We start from the raw sequence: 22,051 nt of genomic DNA on the forward strand, positions 1-22,051 counted from the left end.
TATATATATATATATATATATATATATATATATATATATATATATATGTGTGTGTGTGTGTGTGTGTGTGTGTAGTTTGTAACGTTTTATTTTATGTCAATCACAAGTCGTTAACTGATACTGGTATCGATTGCTATGGTTGAAAAATAAAATAAAATATGTGAGTTTGTGTTACATTTGATTGTAACGGTTGTAAAAACATTAAATTGTTTTGCATTTGAAATTACAAATTGGCAATAATTTGAGTTACATTAAATTGTAAACTGGTAAGGAGATGACCATTTTCAGAATGTTTAATTATTTGCTAATATCGGCATTAAATTGCTTAATAGATAGTACTTTTGATTGACGGGCATTTAATTGCAAACTCGAAATCAAGGCTCTAAAGGTATTGAAATGAATGTGGCAAGTGTACCACCTTTTCTTTGTGATGTCATAGATAAGGCGCTTCTGCGTTCAGAATGGGAGAAATGGCTTCGGTCATTTTCTATATATGTTGAGGCGGAAGAGATAAAGGACACAAAGACGAAGAAAAATAAGTTGTTGTATTTAGGTGGCACGCAACTTCAAGAAGTGGTTTATAGTGTTCCCGGAACGCTTGTGGATCAGGGAAATGCAGCTGAGAGAAAGGACGAGTATACATTCTTGTGGAGAAGCTCAACAAGTATTTCTCACCGGAAAGGAACTCTACGTTCGAGAGGCATCTTTTTCGTTCATTGAAACCTGAGGAAGGTGAGTGCTTAAACAAATTTTTTATGAGGTTGCGGAACCAAGCTGCCAAATGCCAATTCGGAGAAACAAAAGAAGAAGTATTGGGGGTTAATTTGAAGGATAAACTTATTGATGCATGGGCTCCAAATGATCTAAGGAAACGACTTTTAGAAAAAGAGTATACGCTAACGGAAGCCATTGGAATGTGTCATGTTTATGAACAGATAGGACAATGAAACTGCAGAGTGTATCTCTAATTATCAATAGAGTTGAGAGCAGAAATCAAGACATTGAGTGTGGCAGATGTGGTCAACGAGGGCATACTAGTACCAGTTAAGTTGTTCCGCTAAAAGTGCCAAGTGCAATAAATGTGGATTTGTTGGTAATTTTGCGCGCAAGTGCAAAACAAAGAGTATCAAACGCAAGCAGATTGGGTTTGAAAATAAAGATGCCAAGAGGGGGTAAGCCAGAAGTTGGATCCATGCAGAGCAAGTGGAATGAACACAATTTTTTCCGAGTAGTAAGCAATTTTAGCGGGCATATGAATGAAATGATAGAGTGCTACATAGGAGGCCGGAAAATTTCGATGTTGATTGATTCTGGTTCACAATATAATCTGTTGAGTGAGGAAGATTGGGTGTATCTCTGCAAGGAACATGTCACCATTTGGAACATTCGTTATGAGTCTGAAAATTAGTTTCGAGCGTATGCTGGGTATGCACCGCTCAAAATTAGTGCTGTTTTCGAGGCTGTAATAGGAGTGAATTTAGTTTCGAATCTAATATCTACCTTCTATGTTATTGAGAATGGGGGTCAATCACTTCTAGGTCAAGTTACTGCTATCTTCTGAATCTATCTATCTATCTATATGCTATGTTCTGAAATTAGGCCGTGGAGTCAATCACATTGAAGATCACCAAACATTTCCTAAAATTAAGGGCATTAAAATTTCATTGTCAATTGATAAATCCGTGAAGCCGGTCCAACAACCCCTGTGAGGGTACCATCTGCTTTAGAGGAAAAGATTCAAAGAAAGTTAAATGAAGCAGTAAGTCAAGATATCATAGAGCCGGTTGTAGGCCCTAGTCCTTGGTTATCTCCGGTGGTAGTCGTATTCAAAGGAAATGGGGATATATGTTTATGCATTGATATGCGGTGTGCCAATATGGCGATTTTAAGAGAAAACTATCCGCTTCCTTCGTTTGACTTGTTTATGACTAAACTTCAAGGTGCTAGATATTTTTCAAAGCTGGATCTCAAGAATGCATATCACCAGCTAGAACTGGACGAAGGGAGTCGGGAAATAACTACTTTCATTACGTCAAAGGGATTAAGTGTGTTTTTAACTATTTGGATGACGTTATTGTGTTTGGGAGCACGGAGAGCGAACATGACAAAAACTTGAAGGATGTGCTGTAGGTTTTTAAAGAAGCAAATGTGTTAATGAACGAAGAAAAATGTATTTGGAAGAAATTCATACCAGATTTATCTGACGTAACAGAACCCCTCAGGGGTTTGACTAAAAAGGACGCAAAGTTCATCTGGGGTCCACGTCAAAACGATGCTTTTGAGAAGCTCAAGAAACAGCTAACTAAAATGCCCACTTTATAGTATTTTAATCCGAAGAGACGCACCCGTTTAATAGCGCTGTTTTACTACAATTTGACAATGATGTTCCGCAAGTGATATCTTTTGCAAGCAAAAGTTTATCGGAGACCGAACGCTGGTATTCACAAACGGAGAAGGAAATTCTCGCATTAGTTTGGGGTGTAGAACGGTTTTACTACACTCAAAAAAAAAACTTCTCTTAATTGAAGAAAAACAGCAATCAAAATGAAGAAAAATGAGAACGAAACAGCACTAAAGAAGTTTTATCCTCTTTTCATGCCCTACATTTCTTCAAAATGATAGATTACATCCACGGTTCCATATTTTCGTGTACGTTCTTACACATTCCAAAGAAAAATTACGCATTCGGGAGAATTTTTTACTCATTCGGAAGAATTTTTGTCCTTAAAGTAAGGAAAGTTTTTCTTAGATACAGAGATGGATTTTTGGTTCAGTGTATTACTTAGCCGGCGTTGAGTTCGAACTGGTGACAGACCATAAGCCTTTAGAAACGATTTTCATTTCATTTTTTTCGATCGTTCAAATTTAAGATCATCTATCAGGCGGGAAAATATAATATTGCTGACTCGTTGTCTAGGTTGTGTAAAATTGAAAATTCTGTATAATTCGATCAACAATCTGAAAGCAGCATTTGTTCGATAATTGGAGAAACCATTCCGCGGGCTCTTTCGATTCTTGAAATCGTAGAGCAGAATCAATGCGATCCGGAATTGATCGAAGCGGTGGGAAATGTGAAAGATAATTCATGGAATTTGAATACTTCGAATAAGTTTTTTGCATTTCGACTTGAGTTATGTACTTTGGGAAATATCCTACTAAGAGGAACCAAAATAGTTATACCTTTTCCATTAAGAACACGGGTCTTAGCGATTGCACATGAAGGCCATCTGGGAGAGATAGTAATGAAGCGGCGCGTACGTTCAAAGGTATGGTGGCCTTTAATTGATCGAGATGTAGAGAAATATGTTAAGAATTGCCGCGACTGTTTACTGGTGTCAAGTCCGTCACACCCGGCGCCAATGAGCCGTCGTGTTTTGCCGGAGTGGCCATGGTTATGCCTGGCAATGGACCTTTTGGTACCATTGCCTAATCATGATTTTATATTTGTGGTCATTGACTATTATTCCAGATATCAGGAGGTAAAATTTTTGAAAAAAATTACGTCCAGCGCTTTAATTGATTTTCTAAATGAAGTTTTCCCGAGACTGGGCTACCCACATTCATAACTACTGACAACGGTCGTCAGTTTGTCAGTGATGAATTCAAAAGTTACTGTTCAGACAAGAACATTGAAATTATAACAGGCCAGTTCGAGGCACGTAATAAAAGCGGCAATACTGCTGCTCTGATTGTCGTTTGCAACCCTGGTGCAACTGCAATGGAGCTTTCTATAAATATTTTGCTGGATAATTTCGAAGCGGACGGAAATTTTCTTATGATAATGGCAAAAGAAGAATGAAGCGCATAAAGAAAAGTAATTGGATGAGACAGGAATTGTGTGGGAGGAGAAATATGACGAACACGGTTCACTTTTTTAAAACGATTAAATTGTATCCAAATGACATTAATTTTACACATTTTCTGATGTCCCGTGAAACATTTAGTGTAAGTTGTGTGACTTTGATTTTGAAATAAAAAATTGTAATAGGTATATTTATAGAAATTGAAGACTGAACTCGAACCATTTTTTTCAAATGTTTCCGGTAAGTACTCATTGGAGCAAAGCTTGCACATAATATTACGGAAACTGGGCAATAGTAGGGTCACCTATCGTGAACTTTCTGACAGATTTGGTATTGGAAAATGAACAGCCCACAAACTCTTTTTTAAAACCGTTGAAGCTAAATGTAAGCTTAAAAACGAGATTTCTTGGCCATCTGCTTCTCAGGAGACCAAGATCATCGAAGATTTCCAAGAAAGCCGGATGAACTCCTTTCCATTTGTAGTAGGGTGCCTGGATGGAACCCATTTCCACATAAACACACACATATAAGTTGGTATCATATTTTTAGGCCATATATGACAGCGCCTTTCGTTTTTTGGATGTTTTTATCGGCTTTCCGGGCTGCTGCCACGTTGCTAACGTGTGGGAAAATAGCCCACTTTACAAAGGAATAGCTTCTGGACAGATTCATCTAGCTAAAGAAGCTGTAATTTTAGCAGACTCAGCATATCTTTCCAAATACACAATGGTTCCATACAGAGATATTGGACATTTGTGAAGAGAAGAGAAGCAGTTTAATTACCATTTAAGTTCTGCTCGCGTTTTTATTGAGCAAGCCTTTGGAATTTTAAGGCAGAAGTTTAAGATTTTAAATCACATAGGTGTGAAATCTCAAAAAGATATTTCAAAAGTCGTGTTAGCTTGTTCAATTTTACATAATTTTATAATACGAAATAGTACAACAAATTTCGAAGTTGATAATACGTTTATAAATTTAGAGGATGGAAATAATCCAGAAATCGAATTACCGGAAAACATCAATCACACTAATGAAGGCGTTGAAAAAAGAAATAATTTAAAGATGTTATTTGTTTCATAATGGTTTTCATTTACATATGTACATGCACACATTTCCTTTTGTTACATTGAACTCATTTTTATTTTTTATGTCTACATTTGTATGCATATACATATTTGCACTACATAAATTGGTTATTAAATAATCTATATTAAATGAGATCATATTCATTTCAGATAAACTTTTTTTAAACAAAAAAAAAATTCTCTGTTTATGTTATTAAATAAAGTCACATTCAATTCAGATACATTTTAAAACAAATAAATATTTGTTATATGACACTCAGTTCCGCTTCCTCATCTCGTAACACTTTTCTCAACTCCTCTATGGCTTTAATTTTCTCCTTTTCAATTTCCAATTTTTCTTTTCCCAACTTCAATACTTCCTCATGGCGCCTTTGTTCTTTGGCAGCTTCTTCCTTGAAGAATACAAGTGTTTCATTTGCTGAAGGCTTACTGCGTTTTCTTGGTGTGCTTGCAATACTCGTTTCAAAGTCTCTTCCATCCGAACCACTCTCATTCTCATTAACATTTATTTAACTCAATCCTGGAAGAGAGGACTGCAGATTTTGCTCTGGAGGTTAAATGGAGTGTCGCCTGCCATACACATTATCGAAGTCATCATAAAAATCCCATGTTGTGGCATCCCTCCCAGTTGAGTTGTTCCGCTTTTTGATCCTTTTATATGACGCCAGCAAGTTCAGGAACTTTCTTATTCTTTCGACTGCGTGATTTCAGGGTTCACCTCTTTCATTTTCCCCAGGACTTTTCCCCAGAGGACCGATTTTTTCTTTTTTCCTGCAACGAATTCCGGCTCTATATCTAGCCGACACCGTATTAGCAATTTATTTAAAGTGCTGCTCAGGTTTTCACTGAAATATACAATAAACTCAAATATTGTTAATAATGCATATGTTTCTGATAAATTAAAAATAATACATTTTAATATAAACTATTTTGCTCACCTTTCGTCTTCTATAGCAATCATGCAAACAAAAAATTTGTGATGCCGATTTACTTGACTTCGGGCGCAACAATTTCCGAATTTTTTACAGTTTGAACGCGATGCTTTTGCCAATGTTGCCACAATTTCACATCGAACGTGATACTTTAAGAAATCGTGCAACATAGCTGTTGTGATTGCAACTCGAACAAGCCCAATGTCTCCACCATACTGGCCACAGGCAAATGGTGAGGTAGAAAATATGAATCGATCGATCGTTAAGCGCCTGCGAATAGCACATAGCAATGGAACAAGAACAAGATTCAAAAATTTCTGCTGATGTACAATGTTACACCACATGGAACAACTGGGAAAGCCCCAACGGAGCTGTTATTCAATCGTGTAATTCGAGACAAAATGCCATCTATTTTTGACGTCAGTGAGGAGATTTTAGATGGGGAGGCTAGAGACATGGATGCCGTTAATAAAGAAAAAGGAAGGCAGAAGGCAGACAAAGATCGCAGAGCAAAAGAGAGCGATATAAAGATTGGAGGTAGAGTACTAATGCAGAACGTATTTTTTCCAATCAAATTGACACCGACGTTTGGGGCGGAAGAATTTGAAGTGGTTGAGCGGAAAGGAAACGATGTCACAATTCGTAAGGATAATAAAGTCTACAGGAGTAACATCAGTCATTTAAAGAAGCTTCCCAGGACGTCAAAGTCTAACGATAATACGCACCTTTGCATAAGGGTGATTTGCCACTTAATGGTTTTCAGGGATTTGAATCCATGGTGGAACCGGTGGAGCCGGAGGTCCCTAACCCGAGGTTGACTCTGAAGTTAAAAAGCATTGGAGGGATGTGGAGACCTATCGATGCTACTAATTGAATCGAGTTTTTATTGATCATTACTATCGTAGAATATTTCGTCATTAAGAAAATATAAAGCATTGTATAGGCCTAGGAGTATGGAAAGCGCCATTTTGTTTGCTTACATTTTAAAACAGCTGGGATCACCTGATTTTCAGTTCCCTTATTCTCCGCACAGAGTTACATTCAAGTTTCAGAAAAAACTTTAAAATGTAAATTGAGAAATATTTTAGAAAAATGTGTTTTTATTCATTTAAATTGATTAAATAAGAAATTAAAAATGCATGCCAAGTCTTGCATTTTCAATAATAACGATAAATGTGTATGTTCCAGGCAATAATTTAAAATATTTGTGAAACTTATCGTTTTGCGCTAAAATACAACAATGCGTGTAAAATTCGTTGTCATTGTTTCTGTTTTGAATACCATATTCGTGCCTGCCGGTGGAAAATATATGTAAATTTGCATTTATTTTTAAGAAAACATGTAAATTAAAATATATTTCTTTCCAGAGCGACATACGGACAAGTTAGGTGATAAATTTGTATGGTGAATACCACGGAAAATCTTTTGCATCAAAATTTCTATTCTAATTTGCTTTTGAATTATGATATCAGCAGGGATGCTTTGGAACGTATTTTTTGAAGAAACATTTTTTATAAATCTTGAGATTGTTGATTAATCTTAGAATTAAAAAAGCTAGTTTATATTAAAAAATATATTTAGACTAGAAGTATGTAAAATACTTTCATTACGAATGGAAATGATTTTAATGAATATGGTTAGCATTAAAAGTAGTATGAGTTAGATATAATCAAATAACGTATATCATCGATCACATATCTGTAATAAAAAGTAAACAAAGTCGAATTGTAATAATAAATTGTTCGATAGGGAACGTGTTTTAATTGTGCTAAATTCGAATAGCCTTATTCAAAAAACTAAAGTAGCTTTAAAAAAGGTTTATAAATTGAAAAATGTTCGCAAACGGCAATTTAAAAAGCTTTTTGAAACTTTTTTTTTTATGAATAAGGCGATAAAAATATATGATTTAAAATAACTTTTAACAAGGAAAATACGAAAAAGGTGATTTTTGCGGAAGTAGGTATTAGTGAATTGCAGTGCATTTAAAGTTTCTGAGGTTTCGTCTACTTTTAGATCAGAATTGTCAAAATTGAGAAATTCAAAGAAGCAGTACAATGGTCATAGAAAAGAAGATTGCGCCCTAAATGTTCTGGTATCTTTTCTGGTTTCGGTTTGACAGTCAGCTGCTGTGATGATGTGGAAATTTTCCACAACGAAGAAAAATATAACAATTAACTGAACAAAAATTTGATTTTTCAAATTTAGTGAGCAGTAGCGCGTATTTTTCCTTCCCGTCTGCTTTGGTTTTGGCAAAAAAATTGATTAGTTTCTGCAGGCGATCAAGTCATTTCAACCACAAAATACTGCGAGAAGTGTGCGAAGGAGGAAATCTATAAAATATTTTGATTTTTACCATGATAAGAACATTACAAGGTAAAATCATTGAGACAGTCTGACGTTTGCCAGCAATATAATTTTAAAATTCGAATTCAAGCTCACACACACATTCTCATTTTTAATCTCAAACAACAACAATTGTGAACAATTTCATTTTTTTATTTTCAAATTTATATGATTTTAAAATGTTTGCAAACGTCAGAATAAAATCATGGCCGACGAATTGAGAGAATGGTTTTACTTTCTAATGTTTTTATCATGATTTTTACTGGGTGTAATTGAAACTCAGTCAAATGAGTATTAAGGAAAAGAATTATTTGAGAATAATATACAGAAAAAGAGATGGGTGCACAAAAAGTTAAGTTAAATGTTATACGAAAATTCTTAAAAAGTAAACAAATCTATTTGTTTTAGGCTGCATTTCTTTATTCATTCTGAACGTTTGGAATAAACTTTTTTGTTTACTTATTCTTTAGAACGTTCCTGATGATATGTAAACGTATATTTCAATGGCATTCTGTTTATTCTGGTTGTGAAATGGGTTTATCCGGAATGTATAAAGAAACGCAGCCTTAATGTTGCTGTATAGAGCTCTTTAAATCTATTTAATTTTTTATGAATAAGGCCATAAGCATATACCGTTTTTATAAATAAATCTTATAGCAAGATGCTATATATTTATTTATACACTTTTTGGCTGGCGAAATATGTATGTAGTTTTTTCAACTTAATAAAAAAGCGTATTTAACCACATTGAATTTTTTTTAATATTGAATGGCGCAACACAACAACTCTTTGTTACACGAAACCCTTGAACACGGGTCTGTCATCTATTTCTTCTGTTTCGACATTTAACTATTTTGCATTTCTTTCATTTTGACGTCATTCGCATTGTCAGATTTTTGAAATTCGTTTTGGTTCGACATTCTGCTATTTTATAATTCTTTCATTCTCATGTCATCCATCTTCCATTTCTTACCTTTCATTTCCGTTCACATCGTCGAACGTGCCTGTCAAATACTGCCGCCATCATGCTTTTCAGTTTGGCAGGCACGTCCGCTGTTAGAAAGGGAATAGACAAAAAGGGGCATAGGATTCCATACTTGGAAGTATATACGATGATATAAAGATAATTGAGAAGCTGTTGGAGACAGATGTTTTACGTTGTTAATTGAATTTTCAATAAATTTGGCAATTGTTTTAACTAATATTTTATACGAATTTAGTAGGTTTCCGGGTTATTACAAGAAGCATTTTTTTTAGCATGGCTATTAATGTCATTAAGTGGAACTAACTTCTTATCACATTTCCACCGTGCAAAAAATGTAAATACACAAACTTTTTCAATACGATGTGGAATTCCATACTTTCTAAGGAGAATACAGTCGAAGTCCTTCTATGTTGTTGAATATACATACATATTTTGATTTTACCATATCGTCACTAGAGACGAGTAAAGGCGCGCTAGTGTTTCGACGGCGAAAAAAGACGCATAAAAAAAATTGTACGAAAAAAGGCGTTTAATAAAAACTTCGGCGGAGAAAGACGCGTAACCTAGTTGACGGCGAAGAAAGACGCGTAACCATAGATTTATACACGGCCAAGGACTGTCACTTCAGCATTATTCGCCAAAAAGTCTTTACGGAATGTACATACTATTACAACCGCAAACATAGTTGACCGCAAAAATAAGTTTACGCGTCCTTCTTCGCCGTAAAATATTTTAACGCGTCTTTCTTCGCCGTCAACTTTGTTAAGAGTCTTTCTTCGCTGAAGTTTTTTTATGCGCCTTTTCTCGCGGTCAACGTTTGAGCTCGCGCCTTTATTCGTGTCTAGTGACGATATGTTTTTTCACTTAGAACTTCATATATTCAATTTACATTTTTTATAGGATGTTTGTCGCTGCTGTGTATTTTATTCAAAAAGGATGTCGCGGCATGTTGAATCTCAAGCTAGAGAAGACGATTTATTTACTGTTTCCACAGAATGGTGCTTTGCTATTAATAACATCGATTATATTAGACAAAGCTTGCCTGCGTTCATTAAGGTTTGATTTTTCCGTATTTTTACAAAATTATATTAACTAGTAACATTAATTTTTACAGGAGTTGGGTGCTGAGGACCTCATTAAAAAAATATCTGATTTCCGTACGAATCTTGACGCGGATCGTTGTGCTACCACAATAAAATGTTTAATCGACAATGCTTTAGATACACAAAGAAACCAAATTTCTGAGCTTATTGACATTGTAGCCAGGCGAATGGCTCCTTCGATTAGACGATTTTTAGCAGAAGGCGCTGAAGTTTTACATAAGGATTCTAATTCTATGGAAAAACTCCTAATGTATATGGAAACATCCTTAGAAACATTATACGATACTTTGAATGAAGTAAACTTCGAGCGGATATTAGATGCAATTTGGACTGAAATATCGGTTGTAATGTTCGACCTCATACAATTAAATTTAGATGTGAGTAAAGTAATTTTAGTATTAACAGCAAGCTGGGTCCACAGAAAAGCTCCTATTTTCCAAGCGAATCATAAATATTATGATGATATCTATATATGTATTTTTAACCCCGTTTTTTCTCGAAAAGCGCTGTACCGATTTTTTAAATTTCGGTTATGGACTATGGATAGGCTTCTCATTGGCTTAGTGTGAACCCTAGGAGGGTGATCTCTAGCATCAAATGAATGATTTTTTCAGTCTCACCCCTTAATCGGTAATACCATGGTGGCGGATATCACATATAAATTTTGGCCCCGATTGGAGTCGATTAAGCCGTGTCGCAAATGGGTCAAAGGCCAGATGCCTCTATGGACTCAAAAAATTAAAATTTTTTTTCATTTAATACCCAAAATCAATAGTACTAAAGTCGAAGACAACACATATACATTTTGGTCCCGATTGGAGTCAGTTAAAATGTCTGCATAGGGTAATCTGAACTTTGACCCCTGTGCTACATGCCTTAACCGACTTCAATCGGGACTAAAACTTATATGTGATATCTTCGACTACAATAGTATCGATTTTAATTTAAATTTTTGAGTCTCCAACGAGGAATCTGAACTTTGCTCCCTATGCCACAAGCTTTAACCTATACAAAAAAAAATTCTTTCAAGACCAGTAAATAAAAAAATTGTTTATTATAGCTTAAAATTATTGAAACCAATAGTTATATGTTGTGCGGTTTAGAAGTTCACAAAAGTTGATACTAAATCATTAGTCGATTCAGATAATTAACATTTTACTGACCATATTTACTGCACATGTTTGTAAGTATGTATGTATGTAGTGGCATGTATACCTAAGCATTCCTTCATCGCCAACAATTTCGCGGGATATAGGAATGAAATAAGCACAATAAAAGGACTACACTGAGGGGAAAAAATATTAAAATCAAACAGAAACTTAATTGATCTTACTATAAACTCTAACGAAAGTACTGTATATTGGCAAATATTCAATTCAAATACGCGCATATTAAAATGACCGCGTTCGTTGTGAAAAAGCATCCATGGAGTGAATAATCAAGATAAAAACAAAAAAAAAAATTAATTTGCTTGTTGCTTGCAGTGGAATTCAAACCATCTCTGGATATCAACGAATTGTGGCAAGCATCTTTGCGCACACAGCTACAGTCAGACATTAGAGCTGTAAAACTATCGATGGTACTATCGATACTATCGAATAGTTCTATTTTTTGCACTATTGCTGCGAATGCCGCATTATACTAAAGCCAGCCTTTCGACATAAGCTACTGTTCCAAATGAACACAGAAATATAAAGTGAGCTTTAAAGTTAAGTTTCTTTATTTTTGAAAATGGGAGTTTGGAAACATCGATTTGCTTATACAAACTATTTTTTACCTGTTACCGGGTTTTACACGGTTCAAGTATTGAATTCAATTCTGCTTGCTAGTGGAAGAGAGAGGTTGAGAAGAAAAGGGAAGAGTATATATGCGTCTGTACTGTCAAGTGGCTTCAAGTTTCTTGCTTTGCTATTGACATTTTCGTTGTTTCCGATTTAAAGAACCAGAAACTGAAATCCAAAAAAATGTAAGCGTATAAAAGCAAATATAAAACACAAAAGAAACTGAACCAGAATTGCTTTAAAGTACTTGAATCATGTAAATCGGGTGTAAATAAATTTGAAAAAACTAGTTTGAATATCTTTTTGCAACCATACTATGGTGTTAGTGATTCTGCGTCGATGGGAGAAAGTAATGATATAAGCCAGGGTTAGTCAAACTTTCGAGATTCTTGTATTTCTGTTTGATACTTTAAATGGATAAATAATCATGTAGAGGTCAGGGTGCGGTTCTTGTATTTCCGTTTGATACTTTGAATGGATAAATAATCACGTAGAGGTCGGGGTACGGTTCGGCACACACTTGAAATATGGACTTTTCAGTAAATTTTGGAGTGATTTCTATGCAAAACTACTGCGGCGTAGCCGGAGTTGGACTGATGAAAGTTTTTTGTAATACAACGGTTATAGTTACCTTTATTTTCCTACGATTGGGAATTCTTAGTTTTTATATTAACGGCTTAAAATATTTTAAGAATCGAAGAGAAAGGACAAAGTTACAATTAGCTAATTCTTCAGGAACTAAATAAAACGAAAAAGTTTATATAAAAAGCTTCGTCAATACGTTTTAAAATTATCCGATACTCTCGATAGTATCGACAGTTTCAATGCAAACTATCAAAAAGATCGAATGGGATGACTATCGATAGTTTTACAGTTCTACCAGACATATAAATGTACTTTCAAATGTTGAATTTCCATCAAAACCACAGCACGCGATTTGTACGTACATATAAACATGTACTATGTATGAATGTGTTTATTGTCACCGCTCTGCATGCTTGATACATACGTATATGTAAACTTACATATCCGTACTCAGACGTCAACAGTCAAATAAGTGCGTAATAAATTTAGGTATAAAAATATTATTTTTAAATACGAATATTTTTAAACGATAATCAAATATAAAGTATTCATTTTTACTATGCATTATGTCCCTCAGTATACATATCCTAATTAAATTAACTATCACCAAGATCACATGTTCCCGTCTTCGAAGACTTCATAATCACCATCTTCAGCGTTGGCATCATTTTTGGTAAAATATTTGTCTCTTGCAGCAATTCGGTGAAGTAGTTCTGGGCTTGTTTTTAAAATGGCGTAGAAGCCTACTCACGAATATTTCCTCCCATTTCGGAGCACTTTTAAGCATTATTGGAGGCTTGTTGATATTTTAAAAAATATCGCTTTTCCATTTATCGAAATGCCGAAATTGAAAAACCTCATCGCATCGATAATATCGTGTTTGAAATACCGAAAATTAAAAAATTTAATTTCACACTAATATCTAAGAATCCTTGTTCAATAATAGCACGGTGCTACAAAAAAAGTCACGAAATACACCGGAAACAAAACCTACTGTTGGTTGTAGCTATGGTCGAGTACAACATGAAAATAGGTTCAGTATAGTTCCTAAACCTTCAATTTATTTAAAAACAACCGTTATGCTTGTACTTGATGCAGTTGGCTATTAACAGCTTAACTATTTTTCACCCCATTTTAAAAACAACATGTTAGCCCAGTAAAATTAGCCTTTTTCTCAAAAAAGATCGTAACATCGGGTTTTTGATGCAGTAGATCATGTATTCACAGTCTTGCCTTTAAATTTTATATGGCCAAATTCCGCCATCTTGGATTTTTGTTTTTTTGCGATTTGCAAGCTTATTTTGCATTTTTCATAAAAAATGGTTTTATACAAAATTGTAGAGAATTTAATTTCCCACATCTATACTAATATATATTTTGAAAGCGGTTTTTTTCCGTTCGCAAAGCTCGAGATCGGCTGTACTGATTTTTGAAGTTTTGGTTACAGATTCCGGTTGGCAATAAAAAAAGTTTGAATCGTAAATGTGGATTGTTGGAGAAAATGTTGGACCAAAATGTTTAAATTAAAAACCTAATTTTGGGCGGGACGAAGTTCGCCGGGTCTGCTACTTTGTTGTTATGGGTTAAAAAACACTTTCTTTTTAAATAATTCGCAAAAGCTGCGCAAAAATTTTACATTGTCACGGTTTTCGCCATTTTTCAACAATTTCTGTTAAAAATACGTAGCATGTTGAAACTCCAAAGTTGTAGAGAATTTTATTCTCCACAACTTTTGTACGATTTATTTTGCCATATTGAGTCCTCCATTTTGAATTTTTTAACCCCACCTTAGATTCGTAATAAGCAGCCCCAAGAACCCGGACCGAATCAATATTAACTTTTTGGCCGCCACATTGGATTCACCATTATCGATTTTTTAAATCATGCTCTAGGTTCGTAATCAGCAACTTCAAAAACATAAGAACCTGCTTTTACTTTTTCTTTTTTAGTGTTCGGTTCTTCGGTGACGTAAAAGCTGTAAAGCAAAATCTAATTTACGGTTAGTTTAGACGCCATCTTAAATTTTTCAAAAGGTGACACTGTTTTTCATGAGGGGTGTCTATGTGATCATTTTAAGACCTTAATCTTTTTAATCCATCCTATAAAATTTTCGTCGTCGTACTGTACCAGTTGACGTGATGCTGAAATGAATTCTACGCCGCTTCCCTGACATCGCTATGTTTGGCACGTTCCCGGTCGTGATCTAAGCGTTGCGTCGTACGAAAAAAATGTTTGTATAAAAGTTGGCAAAGTCAAATTCTCTATCACTATGCTACGTATTTTCAACAGAAATTGTTGAAAAATGCTGAAAACCGTGACAATGTAAAACTTTTCACAGTTTATATATACAAATGTGAATGTCTTATAACTTTTGAACCTCTACTCGGAATCGCACGAAACTTTGCACACTTATTTGTTTTTACCCCGGGAAGGTTATAGGTATGGTTTTGTTTGCAAATATGGTGTCAATTTTGCGAGGGGCGTAGCACCTCCCGTAGGCCTGCAAATTTTTAATCAGCCATAACTTCGGAACCATAAGTCACATAAAATTGAAATTTGGTATGCAAACATATCAATGGTAGGTGCTTATCAGTTTCCAGTTCACTTAGCTTTTGCAATGACAATAAATGCCTTAAAGTAAAACCCGAAACTTTATCGAAAATCAAATGTTTGATAATTGTATTGGAAAATGCATTTATGTTAATAGATACTTTGAAATATTAAAAAAATTCTGTTAAATCATTATTGAGTTATTATTCGTAAGAAATTAGATAGTATTTATTCTATTATATAATTTATTTGAGATATTTTAACCTAAATAAAAACACCTGCAGTGCCAAAAAATTATTATTGCATTTCATTCAATAACACCCAAGATATACAGCTGTCCTACCGTATGCTGCTATCACGGCTATAGTAAGATTAGTAAGATTGTGCGCGAACTCTAAGGGTTTGGATGAAAGTTGAAGAGATTGGAGGTCTAGGTGACATGAATATATGTGCAGCATATTTGGCCGATATGACATCGGGTAGTCTATTTACAAGGGACTTAAATTTTAAGAAAACGTCATACATACGTTTCTTTAAAGTGCTGTATCTTGGAAACCTTTTAACGAAATTTAATTTAAAAAAATGTATTTCTTCTATCTTATTATGGGCTTTAATTATAAATTTTTTATATTAATCTGCAACGTATAAAAAAAAATAAAAATTAAGTAAACCTTTTTCTTTTTGATTTTTTTTTTACTCGAGCAATATGATAAATAGGCATTAAAATTGTATGAAATTATATACATACTTTTGAAAGAGGAAAGGTGTGTAAGAAACAAAAAAAATATGAATAGATCATATGAACTTTACTAAAGGTCTGAAATCACGAAAATCCCTTCAAGGAAATGGCAGAATTGAACTTTGTTGCAAGTTCACATGGGAAATCTGCTTGCGACGGGGTTGGAGGAAATTTTAGGAGACTGGCAGCTAGAGCAAGTCTTCATACAAATATACAATTTCATAAAATTTCAATGCCTATTTATCATATTGCTCGAGAGTTAGACGATCTAGAATCCATACGCCTTCGTAGCCCATTACGCCCATTTGGGTACTTAAAGTTGACATTATAGACAAACTTTTTTATTGAATACATATGACTGTCACATTTTAATCATTCTGGTTACACTAAAGTATTACTTTTTATAAATAAATAAATTTCTGTACATTATTTATACTAAATTTTAAAACCTTTGTTTCTAGAAACGACGCCCGCCCTCATTTTTCCAAAATTTAAAACAAACGTTAGTAGTGATGACATCATGTTTTAAAGTTGGAAATATAGTAACATCAGATATCGAGGTCTTAAAAGAAGTTGAAAAAGCATTGGATTTACATGCATTTGAAAGCGCTGACTTAATTCATCAGTATTATATTGAATTGCTGGGAAAACAGAATAGTATTACGAGGTCTGAATTCGGTCAGCTAACAATAAAAGCTAACTTTACGGAGACAGATTTACTGGTAAGTAATTGTTTATCTCATAAGGGTGTTTCCATCGGAAAGTCTACCGCGACAAAAAAAGGCGTGAGTACTAGGTACTCACGAAATTTGATGTGTAAACATATGCGAACGGCAAAGCATAAAAGTACGTTTACATATAAATATAATCTCAATCAAAGCTCGTTAGCTGTCAAATTGGTTGTGCTTGTTATTCACACAACTCGAGGAAAAGTTAAACTTCTTCTCTGTGCCACCGTGGTAACTCTTTTCAGCAACACATATTAAATATATTTTAACTGAATATTTTATTAAAAATACCTTTACAAACCTATTTTCCTTACTAGCGTTAATTTTTGTTTACTTTAACATTTGGGATTCCTCCTCTTCTTCGCAAGTATATTCGATAAAACAGGGTTGGACACCAAAAATTACTTTTATAATTATGATTTTGTATGGCTAATCTCTTTTTCTAATTACAGATTAGGGAGTTAAGCTCGAAAATAAGGATAATATTTTTATAGACAAACCTATTAGGCGAATCAGTTGCAGAGATACTAGGGTTGCCAATCCCGGGATCCCGAAAATTTTGAAATATCGAATTGATAGTAACAATTTGTTTATGAATTTTGAAGTATGATTTTTTTTAAAATGCCGTTTTGACTGCAATTAACAAAAAGCTTTAAAGTGTTCTTTTAAATTGCAGTCTGAGCCTTTTTTGAAGAAGATTTCAATGAATTTACTCATAGCGTCGCTAATGTAAACGAAAGAGAGAGTTTTAAGGAAAATTTAGAAAATTTTTTATATCAATCTACTCAAAACTTCCTCAAATCGAAAAACTTATAATTTGACCGACGTGCTGGTAAAACAAGTTCAAATATTTTGTAATGGAGGAGATAGGGGTCATTATCTTCAAATGGATTATGTCTACCTTTTGAGAGTTCAGCCTAAAAGTGTTGATGGCGAAATATTAGAGCTGTAGCAAACCGCATGTATTCGTTACTGAGTAACGAATACAACCCCTGACTCGAAGACCCGAATCGTTACTCGCATAATAATCTCGTTACTCGCATGTTCCGTGTATGCACCATCAACGTGGATCGATACGACACAACATATTGTGCAGTAACGAAATTGTTTTCGTATCAATACTATAGTGTGTTGCGTGTGTATGTACGTACATGCATGCATGATTCGTGTGAGGTACAAGTGCTTGATTGTATCAAATTGTTCGAATCGATACAAAACTATGTTGCGTGTATACATATGTATATATGCACATGTATGTATATGTATGAACGAACATTTCCTTACGCTGCAAGAATCGTTGCGATGATTCTTGTGAGGTAAAAGTGCTTGCAGTACCAAACCGTTACTCACATAATAATCTCGTTACTCGCATGTTCCGTATATGCACCATCAACGTCAATCAATACAACACAACATATTGTGCGGTAACGAAACTGTTTTTCGTATCGATACTGAAGTATGTTGCGTGTCATGCATGCATGATTCGTGTGAGGTACAAGCAGGGATGGAATTTCAAAATTTCAAAAGGTGCCTAATGGTCTTCAAAAATTGTGCCGAAACGAATATGAAAGTGCCACAAAATTAAATTTCTTTTATAATAATTATTTCTTCATATAAAAATTATTAATTAATTAAATTATTACAGTAAATCACTTTTATGAGGGAGCGGCATACACGGTGCATCTGAATCGCGAGTCGATTTGGATGTGTTAAGTAAAAATAAATATGTGTTAGTTACACCGACATGACTCTGGTATGACTCTGAATGACTCAACTGTGTGTAGTCGAAAGGCGAGTGAACACGTACACAGTTGACTCGCGAGTCAGACGCACCGTCTATGTTGCCTATTAGACATAAAACATAAATTCATAGTAAAATTACACAGAATTCCAATTACGGAAGGGAAATACACCGAAGCACAGCTATTCTGACATTATTACACTCATATGTATGTACCTATATGCGAAATAATGGCAGTAAGACATTTTGACCAGTTTTGCCTATTATTTTCATTGATTATTTTTTAATTGATTTTAAATAAAAGTCTAGTTCATAATTTAATAAGCACAATAAATGTACACAAATCGCCATTTCAAACTTTGTACAAAAATTATAAAAACTCAGCAGGTTTTCGCAACAAAATTCAGAATTTTTAGGAAGATTCCAAGTTTTCGATGTTATGCATTTTTTCCATATAAAGTGTGCTCGAAATTTTTTTAAATGGATCAAAATGTATGAACTTAGAATCTTTCCAAAAATCCTGAATTAAAAGCTTGTTGTGGCGAAATCTTACTTTCCATACTGCATATTCACAACAGAATTCAGCGGTTCGCAAATAATTTTCACAGCCCTTATTTTAATTTGTAAGTGCTTTCAATTTTCACTTTTTGTAATTTTTTAATCTATAAAGTGGTATGCAATTTTTTGTTATATATTTGCATTTTATGCTAAACTTCTATATTTCAAAAATGGCACTATTGTGACTACTTAGGTCGTTGATAACTGATGAAGATACAGTATATATGAATATCAAATAAAACACCTCTTTGAGGTAAAATTTTTGAGTGACGAAAGCTGAACTAGAAACACAAAATTTATGATATCAATTTCGTAACGAGAATTATACGCATTTTTTAACTGCCTCAAAGAGGTGTTTTATTTAATATCAATTATTTTGGGGTGGCAAATTAAAAAAAAAAAAACAAAATACAAACAATAATCTAAATAATTTATTTTTCTCAAATAAATAGCTAAAAATGTTATCTAAATATAAATTATGTATTCGAATCGATGTGTCCATTGAAACATATAATTTTTCGAATACGGAATAAAGCGAACAAGGATGATCATATCCTTTGTATTCGAAAAATTAAAAAAAAGTCGTGAGTACTAGGTACTCATGAAATTTGATGTGTATACATATGCGAACGGCAAAGCATAAATGTACGTTTATTTTTTTAATATTTTATTAAAAATACCTTTACAAACCTCTTTTCCTTGCTAGCGTCAATTTCTGTTTACTTTAACATTTGGGATTCCTCCTCTTCTTCGCAAGTATAATCGATAAAACTAGGTTGGACACCAAAAAGTTATCGGTTTAATCTGAGATATTTTTAATTACAATTTTGCATGGCCAATCTCTTTTTCTAATAACAGATTAGGGGAGTTAAGCTCGAAAATTAGGATAATCTTTTTATATGTAAAGCTATTATTAGGCGATTCAGTTACATACATACAAATGTAGGTTAGGTTAGAAATTAAACACTAATTTCACTAAATTTGCTGATTTAATTTTTTTATTCATTTTCATTTTTAATTCTTTTAATTGAAATTAAAAATTCTTGTATTATCGGTAGGATTGATAAAATATGATACTTGTATATACTTGTGACTCAAGCGCGTTAAAATATCTTGGAAACACCGCATCAGTTATTGTTTTTGAGCTTATAGTTTGAGCATTTCTATTTGTATATATTCCTAAATTTAGTTTTACTTTTCGGAATATAATCTGTGGTTCATGTAAATGAATTTTTGGGAGACTTGTGTAGAGATTGAAGTTGCAGGATTTTACCCGATGCTTTTTTGTTCCGTACGTTTTGCTGTTACTCACTTTTTAGTCGCACTTCAGAGAGTGATTTTGCTGTTTGACCTTTTTCCAGGATTTTACACGAAAAGTGTTGGATCAGAGGTATTATATCATCCATACATATGCATATTATACATACATATATTCATGTATGTTCATCAGTTATCAACTGTCCCAGTTAAAATGATTTCAGTATTTTTTCTAATTTTCGGCTTGCTTTTTTATCAAAATAGACTACTAAACCTATGCCTAAAACCATCTACAAATATCAAAACCAGGGCATGAATCACGTATGACGACGATCGTCTGAACGATATCGTGTCGAGATTGTCTTGCTTCATAAAAATCAAAAATTGTTTGATCGTTTGTGCGATATCGTCAACTCGATTACAGTTTTGCTTCACGTAACAGTAACAGTAACACGTAACAGCAACACAAATGCATAAATCAGTGTTTTGACAACATCGTTTTGTCAGTATCGTTTGAACGAATATCGTTTCAAAGTTACGTGATTCATGCCCAGTTGCAACAAATGAGTCCATAAATATTTATGTACATACCAGGGGTTTCGCAACCGCGGAGCTTCCGCTTTAATTTTAACAATCGCATTCGCAATAATCAATGCGGGGCTTTTGCGAATGCGAATGTTGTGCAAGTGCACCGATAAAACGTATATATGGCAAACAAAACGACAAATTGTGGCCAATATTTTTTGTTTATGGTCGTGGGAGTATTTGTGTAACAAAACTGGTCACATGACATATTTATCAACTTTGGTAAAAATGTCTTTAAGCATATTATTTCCTAAGCTATACAACCGAGATATCAATGGGCAGTCGTACGTCAAAGAGAACATACTCATTTTAGTAAAAATTTCTTTTTTTTTTTGTTTTGCTATTTGAAGTCAAGAAGTAAGCTCTTTCAACAGGGATTTCCAGCAGAAATGGTCAACGTCTGGATACAAAGAGAATCGATGCTCAAATAATTATATAGATCTGACCTTTAATTAAGTAAGAATTACGATACTAATGCTTACATATAAAAAATCGGGGTGCTTTTTTAAAAAAATAATCCGATTCGGCTGGCAGCCACGACTTTGAAAACAGAATTTTGTTAAAAATTTTCGTTCCTGAAAAATAATAATTTATTTTCCATATCTACCTATTTAGCTCGCTATAAGCACAAATTTTTCAAACCAGTCGCAAAAGAAAGTATTAAAAATGAATTACAAAAACTAAAATCGAAAAACGCTGATGACGTTACAGGTTGTGAAACAGTCAAAGGAATGAGAAAGAATAATTCTTTTTAAAAAGCGTGATACATCTGGTTTAGCTTGTAAACGCTGTTTAAACAACGATCTCACCATTATGCTGAAGATGAAAGTCGGGAGGATACATGCTACATTTTCAGCCCCGATGCAATTCTCATTACCTTTTATTGAATATAATGTTCCCACTTTTTAAATTCAAGTACTAAATAAAATAAACATTATTAAAAATTCCTAACTTTTCAATTTTTTATTTGCCTGAATAACTTAATTTACTTACCTTATTGTTTCTTAAAAATACTTATAACGACAGCCTATGTAGTAGGTGGCAAGTAACTGCTGCAACAAATATATCCACACAAATGCCCGCTTGTACCTCAACGATGTACCCAAACATGTTGCGCAATACGTGTGAGAAGGCGCACTGCCAGGAATGACTCTGTGCCATTTGAATTATGTGTTTGTATGCGTGGATCTGAGTGAAAGTTTGAGAAATGTTCCACACGCAAATGCACCGGGGCACGATCGCTTGGTCGGCTAACAGGAAGATTCAAATGGGAAAG

General features: G+C 34.0%; 1 protein-coding gene and 1 long non-coding RNA gene across 2 annotated transcripts in view; both read left to right on the plus strand.

The window, feature by feature from the left end:
* Positions 1-3,597, plus strand: part of LOC118748748 — an 11,028-nt gene extending 7,431 nt beyond the window's left edge. The window contains exons 2-3 of the long non-coding RNA XR_004994088.1: positions 541-545; positions 3,587-3,597. This is a non-coding gene — a long non-coding RNA (uncharacterized LOC118748748). The remainder of the gene's footprint in view (positions 1-540; positions 546-3,586) is intronic.
* The window catches only part of LOC118748698 (protein unc-13 homolog 4B), a gene marked incomplete at both ends in the record, with an annotated part of 302,206 nt that overhangs the window by 193,376 nt on the left and 86,779 nt on the right, over positions 1-22,051 (plus strand). Inside the window, 3 exon segments of the mRNA XM_036483318.1 lie at positions 10,049-10,204; positions 10,263-10,628; positions 16,368-16,628. Coding sequence (XP_036339211.1) covers positions 10,049-10,204; positions 10,263-10,628; positions 16,368-16,628 — 783 coding nt within the window.

The sequence above is a fragment of the Rhagoletis pomonella genome, unplaced genomic scaffold (genome assembly GCF_013731165.1).
Source record: "Rhagoletis pomonella isolate Grant_MI unplaced genomic scaffold, Rhpom_1.0 Rhpom_scaffold_00001, whole genome shotgun sequence".
Lineage (NCBI taxonomy): Eukaryota > Metazoa > Arthropoda > Insecta > Diptera > Tephritidae > Rhagoletis > Rhagoletis pomonella.